At 41.4% G+C, this 17,470-nt stretch overlaps 1 protein-coding gene across 22 annotated transcripts in view; it reads left to right on the top strand.

Moving 5' to 3' along the window:
• CACNA1D (calcium voltage-gated channel subunit alpha1 D) overlaps positions 1 to 17,470 on the top strand; it is a 375,944-nt gene that overhangs the window by 277,165 nt on the left and 81,309 nt on the right. For 21 of the 22 annotated variants that reach the window (XR_009552983.1, XR_009552982.1, XM_060203128.1 and 18 more), the window contains 5 exons: positions 923 to 1,043; positions 5,178 to 5,292; positions 6,459 to 6,528; positions 7,009 to 7,075; positions 7,411 to 7,558. Coding sequence is in view for 20 of the 22 variants with exons in the window: in XM_060203128.1 (XP_060059111.1) it covers positions 923 to 1,043; positions 5,178 to 5,292; positions 6,459 to 6,528; positions 7,009 to 7,075; positions 7,411 to 7,558 (521 nt within the window). In the remaining 2 variants the exon portion in view is untranslated. The remainder of the gene's footprint in view (positions 1 to 922; positions 1,044 to 5,177; positions 5,293 to 6,458; positions 6,529 to 7,008; positions 7,076 to 7,410; positions 7,559 to 17,470) is intronic. The other variant, XM_060203111.1, reaches the window with a different exon arrangement.

Below are 17,470 nucleotides of genomic sequence, written 5' to 3'. Positions count from 1 at the left end.
GCTACCCAGGAGGTGGTACAATGAATAGAGCCTTGGGCTCACAAGCATGTGATCATAAAGTCAATTCCTGGTGTTGCAGGTGATGCTCTTGTTTTCTCTCTCTCTCTCTCTCTCCTCTCTCTCAATAAAAAAGCCTTTTAAAAAGAGAGAGAGAGTCCTGGTACATGGGTTAAGCACACATGGTGCAAAGCGCAAGGACCAGCATAAGGATCCCGGTTCGAGTCCCCGGCATCGCACCTGCAGGGGAGTTGCTTCACAGGTGGTGAAGCAGGTCTGCATGTGTCTATCTTTCTCTCCCCCTCTCTATCTTCCCCTCCTCTCTCCATTTCTTTCTGTTCTATCAAACAACAATGACATCAATAACAATAATAAACAACAAGGGCAACAAAAGGGAAAATAAATAAATTAGAAAGAGAGAGCAGTATGCTGTCTGGGAGGGAGTTTAAACTGGGATGGGAAGACAGTCATAGAGCAGATTGAGTCTTAATACACTCCTTTATTTTCACTAAGGGAACTGATTTGTGTATTTGTGCAGTTGACCATAATGGTTTCATGTATTGGATGGCTTCTGATCTAATATATCAAAGGAGAGGAAAGGAAGAAGTAGAGAGAGTGTTGAAGTCCTGGTACATGATGATGGTGGAAAGGGACCTAAATTGGGAATGAGAGTATTTTACAGACATCTATCACAGGAGGATGAGAAACTATACTCACATGCCAACAACTGTACTATAAATTCATTAACCACCTCCCTCCAATAAAATGATTTAGGAGAAAAAATGATAATGTTTGACAAGCTATGGGGCAGCAGATGGATTTTGGGGGAGCAACCAGACTCCAAGAAGCTTATTTATGCCATGTGTGGGCAGCTGCTGAGGGAGCAGCTGGGACTTGCCAGCTTATCCCACTCTCGGCTTCTCAGATTCTGACAGGTGAAGACTGGAACGCTGTGATGTATGATGGCATTATGGCCTATGGGGGCCCATCATCTTCTGGAATGATTGTCTGCATCTACTTCATCATCCTCTTCATTTGTGGCAACTGTATCCTTCACACTCTGTGGGACGGCCTGCCTTGTTTTGTGTGTCCTCTGAATTCCCAGAGGTGGTGATGGCAGCCATGGAGGGGAGGCAGCTGCCCTACCCTTGTGGTATCTGCTTACTTTCTCTGTTGGCATAGCAGAGGGAAACAAAGATCCAGGGAGGCTTGGTGAACTAGAGGAGAGTGTTTGAGATAGTACATCTACCAGGCCAGTGTCACCAGCCCAGAGTCCCATTTCCCGGACTAATCTTTATCCGTGGCTTGGGGCAAAATCATCCAGGGGAGCTTTGGGGCATGTCTGTGTCATCTTAAGTCCTTCCATAACTTAGAGGGGCCCATCTTTAGGAAATCAGCCTGTGCTGCCCAGAGCCTAATTTTGCTTTGCTGTTAAGACACATCTCTGGAGCTCATTCATCTGCCAACTGGCTGGATTGTCATGCTCCCTGGCTCTATTTTGTTTTATGTCCTCCCCCTCCACTCCTAGATTTCTAATAAGGCAAGTCTCTCTTCACCTCATCCAGACCCTTTCTAGCCCTGTGATCTTTAAGGTCTGTGTCTGTTTTACCTCTGTGTCACATGACTTATTGTGCAGGGTTTTTGAACATAGTCATCACTTGTTTGATCAGTGTTTTTTTTTTTTTAAATGTTCATTGTAGCTTTTTTTGTTATTGTTATTTTGGATAGAGGCAGAGAGAAATTGAGAGGGAAGTGAGAGGTAAAGAGGGGGAGGGAAAGGGAGAGACACCTGCAGTATTACTTCACCACTCTGCAGGAAGGGATTGAGGGCTTGAACCTAGGTCTTTTTAAAACATGTATTCTCTACCAGATGTATCATTGCCTGTCACCAAGACAGACATCTGCCACACTGCTTCACTGCTTATGAAGCTTTCTCCCTACAGTGGGGACCAGAGCTTAAACCAGGACCCTTGTGCAGAATAACACTTGCACTTAACTGGGTCAAAACCTGGCCCCCAGTGTTTTCTCTTCCTGCTGTATGACTAACTCTTTAGACCTCAGCATTATACCAGTCAACATCTTAAGAGAAATAATCCCTGCCTATTCTCTACCTAGCTACACGCTGTTTCTCCAGAGCATACATCACTATCTCAGCACTTACATAGTTTCTGTTGTCTCTTTGCCTGGGAACTAGTCCTCATGTCTGTCATGTGTCCTCCTGTGTGTGTCCCCAGTACTGAGAACAGGGCTCATCCAGCACCTAGGAGACACTCTGCAGACCTTTGTGAATGAATTCCAAAACAGGCCACTTTTCAGAAGGGGCTGATAATGCCCACAAGTAAGATGGCAAGATTCTTTCTGAAGCCATTTGTTGCAAACTTATAAGCTTTCCCTGTGGTTGATTACTCTGAACCTGTGTTTTATAACTCACATGAGCTTATTGTCAGTGCAAGGCTCAAGATGCATTATTTCTCACTAAACTCATTGACAAGAATGCAGCTGGTCCCAACTCAATCCCTTGCTGAGCCATAACTTTTCTATGTCTACCAAGGAGTACTCAAATAACCATACTACTACCCAGGTAGCATGGGATAAATTGCTTCCCTGGGCCCATTGAAGCTCTATTCAAAAAGTAGTTGGGGGTCAGGCAGTGGTGCAGCTGTTCGAGCACACACTTGACCATGCTCAAGGACTTAGGTTCGAGCCCCCACTTCCTACCTGCAGGGAACTCTTCACGAGCAGTGAAGCAGACCTGCAGATGTCTCATCTTTCTCTTTCCCTCTTTCTCTCCCCTTCTCTTCTCAATTTCTCTCAATCTAATAAAATAGAGCAAAATGGGGAAGAAAGAAAGATCCTGGGGGTTGAACTATTGATTGAAGTCTTGTTTTACAAAACCATTATGCTATCAACCCATTTCATTTTCTTCTTTTAGAATTATTTTATTAAATAATGAATGCACAAAGCTTTCTAACTCTATACACATACTTAAATTAAAATAAATAAGCATTGTGTTTTATTATACCACAATAGTGACTTTTAGCTTTTCAAAATTCTAAGAAAAATCCTTCAAAAGGATTCACATGGCACTTGAAACTTACAAATTTAACATTTTCAAAGAAGGTATGTTGTCACATCCTTATAGAGATCATTGGAAAGAAACAGCCATTAACAAGTTAAGAAACTGTCTCAGAAGGTTTTCTGTGTTTTGTTTGTTTTGCATTAACAATTATCTTTGTTTTCCTTTTTTTTAAAATAAAGCATTTATTTAGTCTTAAATTTAAAAAAAAGGAAAAATGGCTGCCAGAAACAAGCAGTAGATTTGTAGTGTAGGCATCATGTCCCACCATAACCCTGATGGCAATTAAAAAAAAAATGTCTAGTATAACAAAGGCATCTCATGTTTCTGTCCACTGTAGAGACCTGACGAGATGAGCCAGTTATGCTCTCCCCTGGAAGCTGCCTCATCAGCAGTTTCTTGTTAGGTGGTTTGTCTACATGCTCAGCAGCCACTGAGACTTTGTTTGCACAAGGTGTGTGTGGGACCAGGGGTGCACCTCTGCTATGTGTGGCTCTTGAGCTCCATCATGCATGTGGACAGCTGTGTGTCACTCTTCGGGAAGCATTCATCAGAAAAGAGAGCACTCTTTTCCTCCAGCCCTTACACTTCTCCAAAGTTCACTCAACTACGTGGGTCTAAGAAACAGGTACTTTCTGATTTGGGAACCTTCTTTAGAATTTTCTTTGTACTCTTTCAAGGAAATCTCATGCAGTAGTGTAGCAGGAGTCAAAAACCTGGTAATCAATTCTGCCACCTAGCTTTCTGCTATTTACAAAAGGTTCATCCACAGGAGCATAATGGTTTTGCAAGAGACTCTCATGTCAGCTTGAGGTTCCAAAGTCTCAGGTTCAGTCCTGCACACTACCATAAGCCACAGCTGAGAAGTGCTCTGGTATAAAAAAATAAAAATAATAAAATGGGGGCTGGGCAGTAGTGCACAGGGTTAAATGCACATAGTGTGAAGTACAAGAATCAGTGCAGTAATCCTGGTTCGAGCCCCTAGCTCCCCACCTGCAGGGGGATTGTTTCGAAAGTGATGAAGCAGGTCTACAGGTGTCTTTCTCTTCCCTCTTTGTCTTCCCTTCCTCTCTCAATTTCTCTCTGTCTTATCCAACAACAACAGAAAAAAAAAGATGGCTGCCAGTAGCAGTGGATTGGCAGTGCAGGTACCGAGCCCCAGCAATGACCCTGGAGGCAAAATAAAAAATTATCCCCATGGAGACTATTCAAAAGAAATGGCCTGACACTTTCTGGCAGTGAGTGTCTCTGAAGTGAATTAATGAAGTATCTGCAGTATTTCAAACAAAATAGACACAGACTGTTCTGTGATGAGATCATTGAAAAATGTGAGGCCTTTCAAGTGTCTATTTTGGAAAGCATGACCTGGGAGAGGTGTGTGTGTGTGTGTGTGTGTGTGTGTGTGTGTGTGTGTGTGTGTACACAGAAACAGTGCAGGGCTGAGGAGTCACACACCCAGTTGAGTGCACACATTATCATTCACAAGGACCTGGTTTCAAGCCCCTGCTCTCCATGTGCAGGGGAGGAGGACAGTTCATGAGCAGTGAAACAGGTCTGTAGGTGTCTGTATCTCTCTCACTTTCTCTCTATCTCCCCTCTCTCAATTTCTCTCTATCTTATCAGAAAAACAAAAAGTAAAGGAAAAATGGCCACTATGAACAGTGAATTCTTAGTGCCTATACTGAACCCCAGTGATAACTCTCTTTACAATCATAAACAAATAGACAATGCATAATGCAAAAATCGGAATGTATTTGGACACCATGTTTGTTATAGATTGTTTTATGCTATGAATACCATAGTTATTTCACACTCCTAAGTGCAGACATACAGGTGATGAAAGTAAATGTTGAAGTTTGTAAATTATCAGGAATTTTAGTGAATCTCAGTTCTACTTCTTTTCTGATTGTCCTCTGTTGGTTTTTGGTTGTTTTTTTTTTTTCCCCCTGTCTTTACCAAGTCTGATCCTCTGACTTTACCAAATGCATATAGTTATAAGGACAGCCACCACCTCCCCAAAGCATAGAGGGGTTTGGTGTCATCACTGCTGAGCAGGTGTCTTTGCAATTAGACATGTGTTGTGCCCTTAAAACATCCATTTTAGATATACTACTGAATGTCTTCTTGGCCATCGCTGTAGACAACCTGGCTGATGCTGAAAGTTTGAACACTGCTCAGAAAGAGGAAGCTGAAGAAAAGGAAAGGAAGAAGATTGCCAGGTAAGCCCATCTTCACCTGAAGCATCTTGCTCTGTGGTTGCTGGAGAACCACCAGCAGGTTAATCGTGGGGCAACCACATAATCTCCCACAGAGTGACTATGGCTACCCTGTGGTCTAGACCAAAAGGGGTGGCATTTCAGGCTGAGTCCACACCATTGGCTCTCATTCCCACACACCCAGGAGTCATACATCCTTCACTTAAAGAATCACTGTGGTTAATCTTGGTGTCATAAAATAAACGCTTCCTTCCACCCTGATATACTCTTGGATGAGAGTGAATTTGATTGGCTGGGTTAACAGGAAGCTCTGAGTGTGCGTTGTGCTGTGTGCTTTTGAAACATTATTTTAGTAGTGATTTACAAGATTATAAGATAGTTAGGTTGTAGTTCTACACCATTCACCCTACCAAAGTTCTGTGCCCCCACCATCCATGACAACCACCATATTGGTCCCACAGTCTTAAAGATGTGTTGACTACTTTTCCCCCTAAGTTCATGTGTTTACCTTCTCTGTATTTTGTATGTGAGTGAAACCATCTAGTAGTTGTCTTTCTCTTCCTTACTTATATCACTAAACATAATCACCTTTGGTTTCATCCATTTTGTCCCAAAGGACACAATGTCATCTTTCTTTATTATTTTGTACTTGTTATTAATAGTATGTTACAAGATTGTAAGATTACAATGTATAGTCCCACACCACCAAAGTTCTATGTCCCCACCCTCCCAAAGATAACTGCCATAGTTCTCAACAAACAATGCCATCTTTCTAATTGCTGAGTACTACTCTTTTGAGTATATGTTCCTTAACTTCTTTAACCAGTCATCTGTCAGTGGGCATTTAGGTTGCTTCCAGATTTTGTCTATTATGACTAATGCAGCTATGAACATGGGTATGCATATTGTCCCTTCATATTAGAGTATTCATTCTTATTATAAATGCCTAGGACCGGTATTTTTGGATCATAAGGTATTTCCATTTTTATTTGTTTAAGGACTCTCCATACCATCCTAAATAGTACCTTGTGCTGTGTTCTTGCTTTGTTGTTTCCAGTTATTTTTTAGCCTTCATCAGGCCATACTTACTTCAGAATTTGCATCAGCATTTCTCTACCTAGCAATATGGTTACTCAGTTTTTCTTGTGTTCTTTTTTCCTTCCCTGTAGAAAAGAGAGCCTGGAAAATAAAAAGAACAACAAGCCAGAAGTCAACCAGATAGCCAACAGTGACAACAAGGTACCTGCTCTAAAAGACTTCTTGACTTTAGGGTTTGCCATGATTCTGATGGTGTCTCCATAGGATTTCAGTCTTTCCCATGACAGTGCCCTGTGTGATGTTTTGGTGAGAGAAACAGGCCCATGGCTACAGAGTCTGGCTTCTCAGTGAGGGTGTTGAGTGACTTTATGCAGCTGATTGCTCAACAGTATCTCACCAGAGAACAGGAGTGGTCTCACCGTTTCCTCTCTTTTTTTGAAATTGTGACCAGACCTGATTCATGTTAATGCCTTTTTTTTTTATTTCCCTTATATATGTTTTGCTTATTATATATTTTTATCAGTGATTTATGAGGTTATTAGATAATAAGGGTATAATTCTACATGCTTTGGAGAGTTGTTCTCTCATATATTGGTTAGCAGTGTTGGTTCTTTCTTTAATCCTCTAGCGTATATTCATGTCAGAGTAGCTGTTCCTTTCAAGGCCTCCCTGTCATCCTAGGTTACAATTGATGACTACAGAGAAGAGGATGAGGACAAAGACCCTTATCCACCCTGTGATGTGCCAGGTATGGTGATGGAGACTCAGGAGTGAAGAGTCTTGGGGTTTTCCTACCCCTCTCTAGAGGGGCTTTAAAATAGAAAAAGAGTGAAGGTGAGACACTGCAACACTGCTTCACTGCTTGTGAAGCTTCCCCTTTGGTAGCTGGGAACTTGAATCCAGGTTTTTAAGCATGGGAAATGAACCATATCCTGGCCCCCAGTATCCTAGAGGGTTCTAATCAATGCAAGCAGACAGATTTTGTTAAAACATAAATCAGATTATCATGTGAAATTGAGGATGATTCAGAATTAAAATTCAGTGTTTGTTTCCTATCTATGAAAAAAAGTATCTCATTTAAAGTAGGTGAAGAGGAAGAGGAGGAAGAGGAGGATGAGCCTGAGGTTCCTGCTGGCCCCCGTCCTCGCAGAATCTCAGAATTGAACATGAAGGAGAAAATTGCCCCTATCCCTGAAGGGAGTGCCTTCTTCATTCTGAGCAAGACCAACCCGTGAGTAATTTCTCTCTAGTTACATGGCTGCCATTTTCCCCATATGACCCAGCAGCTTGCTTGAGGGGACTTGGAGGTGGAGTTGAGGAGTGGTTCATAGTCCTTCTCTGGGCCTGAGCATCTAAGTTGCCCTGTGTCCCTTTCACTCTTATCTTCTACCAAGGCCTTGCTGTTGAACATCTTCTGGAATTCTCTTCCTAGTCTTCCCTCTGGGCAGGGTCCTGGCATGTGGCAGATCCTGTGAGGAGCACCATTGCAGAATCTACTCCCTATGTCCCCTACACTGGGGACAGCAGTGGTAAAAGCTCACTGGTTTGACTGACACTTAGTATGCCCATGATTGTCCCTGGTATAGTGTTTTCCCATTGCAAGGCCCCTCTATTAACTAGTGGTTCTGCTATGTGGGATGTACCTGCAGACCAAGATCTAGTCCAGTCCATCATTTCCCCCAATGAGCATCAGGATGATAGAGTACTGTTGTTTGATGATTCTCTTAGGTTTCTGTCTTCAATTCTGCTCTGTGTTGCTCTTTTTTTTTTTAATAATTTATTTCTTTATTGGGGAATTAATGTTTTACATTCAATAGTAAATACAATAGTTTGTACATGCATAACATTCCCCAGATACCCACTTAACAATACAACCCCCACTATGTCATTCATCATCTTTCATGGACCTGTATTTTCCCCACCCACCCACCCACCCACCCCAGAGTCTTTTACTTTGGTGTAATACTCCAATTCCATTTCAGGTTCGACTTGTGTTTTCTTTTCTAATCTTGTTTTTCTACTTCGGCCTGAAAGTGAGATCATCCCATATTCATCCTTCTGTTTCTGACTTATTTCACTCAACATGATTTTTTTCAAGGTCCATCCAAGATCGGCTGAAAATGGTGAAGTCACCGTTTTTTACAGCTGAGTAGTATTCCATTGTGTATATATACCACAACTTGCTCAGCCACTCATCTGTTGTTGGACACCTGGGTTGCTTCCAGGTTTTGGCTATTACAAATTGTGCTGCCAAGAACATATGTGTACACAGATCTTTTTGGATGGATGTATTGGGTTCCTTAGGATATATCCCCAGGAGGGGAATTGCAGGATCCTAGGGTAGGTCCATTTCTAGCCTTCTGAGAGTTCTCCAGACTGTTCTCCACAGAGGTTGGACCAATTGACATTCCCACTAGCAGTGTAGGAGGGTTCCTCTGACCCCACACCCTCTCCAGCATTTGCTGCTGTTACCTTTTCTGATGTATGACATTCTCACAGGAGTGAAGTGATATCTCATTGTTGTCTTTATTTGCATTTCTCTGACAATCAGAGACTTGGAGCACTTTTTCATGTGTTTCTCGGCCTTTTGGATCTCTTCTGTGGTGACTATTCTGTCCAAGTCCTCCCCCCATTTTTGGATGGGGTTATTTGTTGTCTTGTTGTTGAGTCTGGCAAGCTCTTTATATATGTTGGTTATTAAACTCTTATCTGATATATGGCATGTAAAGATCTTCTCCCATTCTGTGAGGGGTCTCTTGGTTTGGGTAGTGGTTTCTTTTGCTGTGAAGAAGCTTTTTAATTTGATGTAGTCCCATAGGTTTATACTTGCCTTAGTCTTCCTTGTAATTGGATTCATTTCATTGAAAATGTCTTTAAAATTTATGCGGAAAAAAGTTCTGCCAATATTTTCCTCTAAGTATCTGATAGTTTCTGGTCTAACATCCAAGTCCTTGATCCACTTGGAATTTACTTTTGTATTTGGTGAAATACAGTGATTCAGTTTCATTCTTCTGCATGTTTCAACCCATTGTTTCCAACACCATTTGTTGAAGAGACTCTGCTTTCCCCATGTAATAGTCTGGGCCCCTTTGTCAAAGATTAGATGTCCATAGGTGTGGGGCCTCATTTCTGGGCTCTCAGTTCTATTCCACTGGTCAGTGTGTTCATGTTCCAGTACCAAGCAGTTTTGATGACAATGGCCCTATAATACAGTTTGATATCTGGGAGTGTGATGCCTCCGGTTCTGTTCTTTTTTCTCAAGATTGTTTTGGCAATTCTAGGTCTTTTCTGGTTCCAGATAAACATTTGTAGCATTTGTTCTATTCTCCTAAAAAATGTGCTTGGGATCTTGATGGGGATAGCATTAAATTTGTAGGTGGCTCTGGGTAATATATTCATTTTGATGATGTTAATTCTTCCAACCCATGAACATGGAATATCTTTCCACTTCTTTGTGTCTTTTTCAATTTCTTTGAGTAGTGACTCATAATTTTCAGTATACAAGTCTTTGACTTCTTTGGTTAGGTTTACTCCTAGATATTTTATTGTTTTTGTTGCTATAGAAAAAGGAACTGATTTCTGGATTTCAATTTCTTCTAACTTAGTGTTTGCATAGAGGAATGCCACTGACTTTTGAATGTTAATTTTATAGCCTGACACATTACTGTATTGCCTGATGATTTCCAAAAGCTTCTTGCTGGATTCCTTAGGTTTTTCCATGTATACTATCATGTCATCTGCAAATAAGGAGAGTTTGACTTCTTCTCTTCCGATCTGTATGCCTTTAATTCCTTGTTCCTGCCTGATTGCTATGGCAAGAACTTCCAACACTATGTTGAATAGTAATGATGATAGTGGGCAGCCCTGTCTAGTACCTGATCTGAGGGGAAATGCTTCCAGTTTTTCACCATTGAGTATGATGGTGGCTGTAGGTTTGCTATATATAGACTCCACTATCTTCAGGAATTTTCCATCTATTCCCATTTTTTGTAGTGTTTTGATCATAAAGGGATGTTGTGTTTTGTCAAAGGCTTTCTCTGCATCTATTGATATGACCATGTGGTTTTTGGTCTTGCTTTTGTTGATGTGGTGTTGTTAAAATTTGTAGGCTCTTGCCAGGCTGGCTTGCTTCACAGCGGGTAACAGAGACGCGGAGACAACGGCTGGGCAGGGAAGCTGTATTTCTTTATTCAGGAACCACGATTCATAAACTAAGACAAACTAATCACCAAACAGAACTCTGCTGTCTCTTTGCGGCGGCGCAAGCACTCTCTCTTTTTCTTTCGAACTCAGGAACCCTCTCCCTTACTCTCGAACTCATGAACTCTCGTACTCGGGAACCCTCTGAAACTCTTCCACTGTGGAACTCTCTCTTACTCTGTAACCCTGAAACTCTCGAACTCCGGAACTCAGGAACTCTCCAACTCTGGGACTCTGGAACTCTCGTACTGGGGAACCCTCTGAAACTCTGACACACTGGAACTCTCTCTTACTCTGTAACCCTGAAACTCTCGAACTCAGGAACTCAGGAACTCTCAGACTCAGGAACCGTCTCTCAGGGTTCCTTGGGGCAGGGCCAAGCAGGCCCGCGAAATTAACAGGACTGATCCAATTCTCTTGGCGGGGGGAGGGCTAGGACAAACCAATGTAAAGCATACGACAATGTGGTGGATCACATTGATTGATTTTTGTATATTAAACCAAACTTGCATGCCTGGGATAAACCCCACTTGGTCATGATGAACAATCTTTTTGATATACTGCTGTATCCGGTTGGCTAGAATTTTGTTCAATATTTTCGCATCTATGTTCATCAGAGATATTGGTCTGTAGTTTTCTTTTTTGGTTGTGTCCCTGTCTGCTTTTGGTATCAGGGTGATGTTGGCTTCATAGAAGCTGGCAGGGAGTATTCCAGTGTCTTCAATCTTCTGGAAAACTTTTAAAAGTAGAGGTATTAGTTCTTCTTTGAAAGTTTTGTAGAATTCATTTGTAAAACTATCTGGTCCAGGACTTTTATTTTGGGGAAGATTTTTGATAACTGTTTCAATTTCATTAGCTGTGATGGGCCTGTTCATGTTATCCACTTCCTCTTTACTTAGTTTTGGAAGTTGGTAGGTATCTAGGAAATCATTCATTTCTTCCAGGTTCTCTAGCTTGGTGGCATATAGTTGTTCATAGAAGCCTCGCATGATATGTTGAATTCCTGCAGTGTCTGTTGTGATATCTCCTCTTTCATTTACTATCCGATTTCTTTGGGTCTTCTCCCTTTTTTGTTTTGTGAGTCTGGCTAAAGGTTTGTCGATTTTGTTTACTCTTTCGAAGAACCAATATTTACTTTCATTGATCTTTTGTATGGTTTTCCTATTCTCAATGTTATTTATTTCTGCCATAACTTTAGTGATTTCTGTCCTTCTGGTTGCTTTAGGATTCCTTTGTTGTTCTTCTTCTAGGTCTTTAAGATGTGCAATCAGGCTGTTTATTTGTGCCTTTTCTTGTTTCCTAATGTGTGCTTGTATAGCTATGAACTTCCCTCTTAGGACTGCTTTAGCTGTGTCCCAAATATTTTGATAGCTTGTGTCTTCATTTTCATTGAACTCTCGAAACATTTTGATTTCTTCCTTGATTTCCTCTTTGACCCAGAAGTTGTTAAGAAGTGTACTGTTGAGCTTCCACATTTTGGGACTGTTACTAATCTTTTGTTGATTGTTAAGTGTTAGTTTAATTCCACTGTGGTCTGAGAAGATGCTTGGGATGATTTCAGTGCTCTTGAATTGGCTGATGCTGTCTTTGTGGCCTAACATATGGTCTATCCTTGAGAATGATCCATGTGGATTTGAGTAAAATGTGTATTCCAGTTTCTTGGGATGAATGACTCTGAAAATGTCCAATAGTTCTAGTTTATCTATCTCTTCATTTTGCTCCCTTAGGTCTTTACTGATTTTCTTCCTGGATGATCTGTCAAGTTGAGAGAGTGGGGTGTTGAAGTCCTCTACTATGATTGTGTTACTGTTAATATATTGCTGTAGCTCTTTCAGTAGACGTTTGATGTATTTAGATGGCTTCTCATTGGGTGCATAGATGTTAATAATTGTTAAGTCCTCTTGATTGACTGATCCTCTGAGCATTAAGTAGTGTCCATTCCTATCTTTTTTAATCTTATCTATTTTAAAGTCTATCATGTCAGATATGAGAATAGCTGTTCCTGCCCTTTTTTGTGGGCCATTGGCTTGTATGATAGTTTTCCATCCTTTCACTTTAAGTCTGTGTTTGTCTTGTTGAGTTAGGTGAGTTTCCTGTAGACAGCATATTGTTGGGTTGTGTTTTCTGATCCATTTTCCTACTCTGTGTCTTTTAATAGGTGAATTCAGGCCATTGACATTTATTGATATCAAAGATTGAAGATATTTTAACACCATTCTTGTAGAGTTTTAGAGTGTTTTGATATATGTCCTATTTGTGGTGGTCTGGTTGTTTATAGGAGACCTTTCAGAACTTCTTTCAGGGCAGGCTTGCTGATGATTGCTTCCTTCAACTGTTGCTTGTCTGAGAAGGTTTTGATGCTTCCATCTAGTCTGAACGACAGTCTAGCAGGATATAGTATTCTTGGCTGAAAGCCTTTCTCATTGAGCACTCGATAGATATCTTGCCATTCTCTTCTGGCCTGTAGTGTTTGTATGGAGAAGTCTGCTGTTAATTTTATGGGTTTTCCTTTGTAGGTGACTCTTTGTTTTTCTCTTGCAGCCTTGAGGATCCTTTCTTTATCCTTATTCCTTTCCATTCTAAGTATGACATGTCTTGGTGTCTTTAGGTCTGGGTTAATTCTGTTTGGGACCCTCTGGGCTTCTTGAATCTTTATGTCTTTGGTGTTGTCTAGACTAGAGAAATTTTCAGCTATTATGGCCTGGAGAACACTTTCTTCCTCCCCTTCTCTTTCTTCCTCTGGTAAGCCAATAATGTGTATATTGTTTCTTTTGAAGTCATCCCATAGGACTCTGTTGTTGTTTTCAGCATCTCTTAATCTCTTTTTGAGATCTCTTACTTCTTCTTTAGTTGTCTCTAATTCATCCTCAATCTTGCTAATTCTGTCTTCAGCCTCATAGATTCTATTCTCTCTGCCCTCTACTGCTTTCTGGAGTTCATCTATTTTGTTGCCCTGCTCTGATACTGTTTTAGCTTGCTCAGCTAGTTGCCTTCTTAGCTCAGCGATTTCAGCTTTCAGCTCTCTAATAACCATGAGATTATTAGAATTTTCTTCCATATTCTCATTTGTTGTTCCTGCATTTCTGATTACAATTTTTTCAAATTCTTTACTCACTCCTGTTATTATTTCCTTAGCTAATGTTTGGATGTTGAACTCGTTGTTTTGTGCTTCACCCTCTGGAGGACTTTTAGCCTGACTCTTGTCCTGGTTCGAGTCCCCAATATTTTTTCTTGTTTTTTAACCATTTTATATATTATGTTATGATTTCCCTTTATCAGTACTTTTCAAATTATTGATCACTATTGCCTGGATTGACTTGTGTCTAAGTAATTTAATTAAAGGTTTTACCATGGTGGAAGTTAACAGTTTTTTCAATCCCTGAGTTGGAGCTCAATGATGTATAAGCCTCTTTTTTTTTTCTTCCCTGTAGGCTATGGGAGCCTGAGGGCTTTTAAACTATCAATAGGCTTCTTAGCTTAATCACTGACTCCTGACCAAGAGATAAAGCAGGGTGTGGCAGAGATAATCCAGTGGTTATGCAAAGAGACTTTCACAGCCCCTCAGCTATGCCACTGAGGTATAGGTCTTCTCCTGAGTTTCCTGGTTAGATCTCTGTCCCCTGGTGTCCCTCCCTGTTGCTGCTTCAGATTCTGAGGGTAGTAGCAATGGAGACTCAGAGTTGCACTTGGTGAGTCTCTGGGGAGTCCTTTCCTCCCTTCAGCTGTCCCCTTGTTGGTGGAGCAGACTGGAGGTGCTATCTCCACTGATAAACTGTTGAACTGTTAGCAGTCACTTAATCTCTCCTTAGGCCCCTCTCTCCTCTCTGTCACCAGCCACGCGTGTTTGTACTCACGGGTGATTTACTGGGTTCCTGTGGTCATTCTAGTCCTGTCTTGTTTCGGTCCGGGTGGTCTCCTTTGGTATTCCTAGTTGATCCGGGAGAGGAGAGGAGAGGAGAGAAAGCGATCTGCTGCTCGTAGCTCCGCCTCCCTGTGTTGCTCTTTTAAAAATAGCATTGCTCATGTTAGAATGATAATGGCCTTACTGGGAATGTGGTAATTACTCACAAGTATCATATGAGAAAGACATTTATTTACTAGCCAGTCTCCAGGTTTCAGATCATCTGGGATTGAGTTAAACACCAGGGGAAATGAATGGGTTCCATAAAGGTCTCTAGAATTATAGAAGTAGTTCTCAACTGTCAGAGAGCTCTGTAAAACTCCCCATATGGAAGTTTGGAAAGCAAGACTTGCTGAAGTCCTTAGAGGTTTGATGACAACTTTTTTTTTTATTCTCATTAAATTTATTTATTTACTTATTTATTTTATGTTTTACAAGTGATTCATAATGATTTATAAGATTGTAAGATAATAGGGGTATAATTCCATACAGTTCTTACCACCAGGGTTCTGTGTCCCATCCCCTCCACTAGAAACTTCCCTATTCTTTATGCCCCTTAGAGAATGGACCAGGTCTTTTTGGGATACAGAAGTAGGATTTCTGGCTTCTGTAACTGCTTCTTCACTGGGCATGGAAGTTGGCAGGTTGATGCATACCCTCCAGCCTGTTTCTGTCTTTCCCTAGTGGGATAGGGCTCTAGAGAGATGAGGTTCCAGAAAGTTTTGATGAGGTTGTCTGCCCAGGGAATTCAGAATGGAATTATAGTAGCATCTGGAACTTGGTGACTGAAATGCAGTAAACTGAAAAGCAGAATAAAATGTTCAATAAACAGGAACCATAAAGTAAGAATAGAGCAGATGAAAGTGGGGACCTCAGGGTAGAAGGCAGCTAGGAAGTCTGTTTTGAGAGTGTTTCTAGGAGCCTATGTGCTAATAATCTTTGCTTGAGTTTGATATCTAACGAGGGTGAGCTAAAAATATTGTTTGGGAAGATAGTGTCAGGTTTGGGAGTCGAACTAGGAAGCAGGATTATGGCAGAGAGTTGCTCACAAGTTTGAAGATATGTAAATGCAATTAACTGTTTACCACAATGATCAAGCCAGGGCCCAAATCTATTTATATTTAGCACAGGAGACTGTGTAACCTTGAGTCCCTATCAGAATAAATTAATAGTCCATAGTCACAGCCTGGAACATTCTAGGCTGCATTTATTTCATAACCAGCCTTCCATATGCAGAGTAGGATGACCCAGCCTCCCTTCAGAGAGTGGGGCAGTTCCTACCATTGCTATTTCATAGTGAGGGTGTGGTCCTGAAGAAGACTATGAAAGAGTTTATAATGATGTTGCCAATGGGTATAACCAGTAATGGTAGAGAAAGGGGTATATCAGAGGTCTAAGCCCATACTATCTATGAGGGAATCCAAAGATTCCCTGTCTAGGACCCCTGGCACTGACAGCTTTTTCAGTTTGTCACTCTTGAAAGCTTGATCCTATTACAAAAATTATTCAATGATGTTCCTACACTTAGAGCTCATGGTGTATGCATCAATCCAAGTACTGTTCGATTTCTCCTGAACACTATGAGATCAGGAAAATTTCTTGGAAAAATCTTCCCTAGACTCAGCTACAAACCTTCCTTATATCCTGGTATTAGACAGTCCTCAATAAAGGCAGAGATTGAAGCAAGGGGCTGTCTTCTGAGAAAGGTGACTCTAATTTTGAAAGTGAAAAAAAAAGAAAATTTATTTCAAGGAAAATTCAAATACATTCGATAGGCTAAAAGAACATCACACACACACACACACACACACACACACACACACACACACACAATGATTAATAATGACTAACAAGATTCTAAGATAACAGAGGTATAATTCCATACACTTCCCACCACCAGAGTTCCATATCCCATCCCCTCCTTTGGGAACTTCCTTAATCTTTAACCCTCTAGGAATATGGACAAAAATTCTTTATGGGTACAGAAGGTGGGAGGTCTGGCTTCTGTAATTGCTTCTTTGCTGGACATGGACTGCAGATCAGTCCATACTCCTCAGCCTGTTTCTATCTTTCCCTAGTGGGGTAGGACTCTACCCCTAGTGGTGAGACTTTGGGACACATTGGTGAGGTCATCTGCACCAGGGAAGTCAGGAATCATAGCACCTGCAGTTTGGTGCCTGAAAGGCAGTAGGCTAGCTTCTTCCCACCCGAAGACCTGTAATTTCATCTTCTCTATTCCTTTGTATTCCTGTTTATTAAACAATTTATCTCCCTTTATTTTTTACCAGAGCATTGCTCAGCTCTGGCTTATGGTGACTTAGGTGATTGAACCTGAGTCATTTGGAGCCTCAGAGCATGAAAGGCTTTTTGCATAACCACTATGCTATCTTCCCTGCCAGCGTATCTTTAAATTCTAATGTCAGGGGCCTAGTAATGGCACACCTGGTAGAATGCATATTACAATGTACAAGGACCAGGATTTAGTCCCCAGTCTTTACCTGCAGAGGGGAGTTTCACAGGCAGTGAAGCAGGGCTGCAGGTGTCTCTTCATCTCTCCCTATCTACCCCTTCCTCTCTCGATTTCTCTGTCTCTATCCATAATAAATAACTATTTAAAAAATAAATTCTATCATCAGATGTTAAGATCCAGCATCAGCAGGCACTAATTAATCTATAGGCCTGGGGAGCAGCAGCAGTGGGCATTGGGGTGCTGAGCACAGGCTGCCCTTCTCCACTTAGGTTACCGGACACCATGGAAATTGTCACACAGAAAGAGGCCAGGAGGGTTATTGCTTTGCTCTCTCAGGAGTGGTCATTGGGAGTCAGCGCCTCCTACACACACACACACACACACACACACACACACACACACACACATACACACAAACACACCCATGGCAGTATCTTCACATCACATCACAGATTTCACCAAGCCTCACTTTCTACAGGTCTGTTTTAATAGAGCCAAACTACCATCCAAAAGAGGGTGCTGCCATTCTTTGTGGGCTCTGGTACCTTCTGGCCTCAGGCTCCTTTCAGAAA

Source organism: Erinaceus europaeus, chromosome 12 (genome assembly GCF_950295315.1).
Source record: "Erinaceus europaeus chromosome 12, mEriEur2.1, whole genome shotgun sequence".
Classification (NCBI taxonomy): Eukaryota; Metazoa; Chordata; class Mammalia; order Eulipotyphla; family Erinaceidae; genus Erinaceus; species Erinaceus europaeus.
Note: the sequence above shows the minus strand (reverse complement) of the source record. Positions and strands in the feature narration are given on the sequence as shown.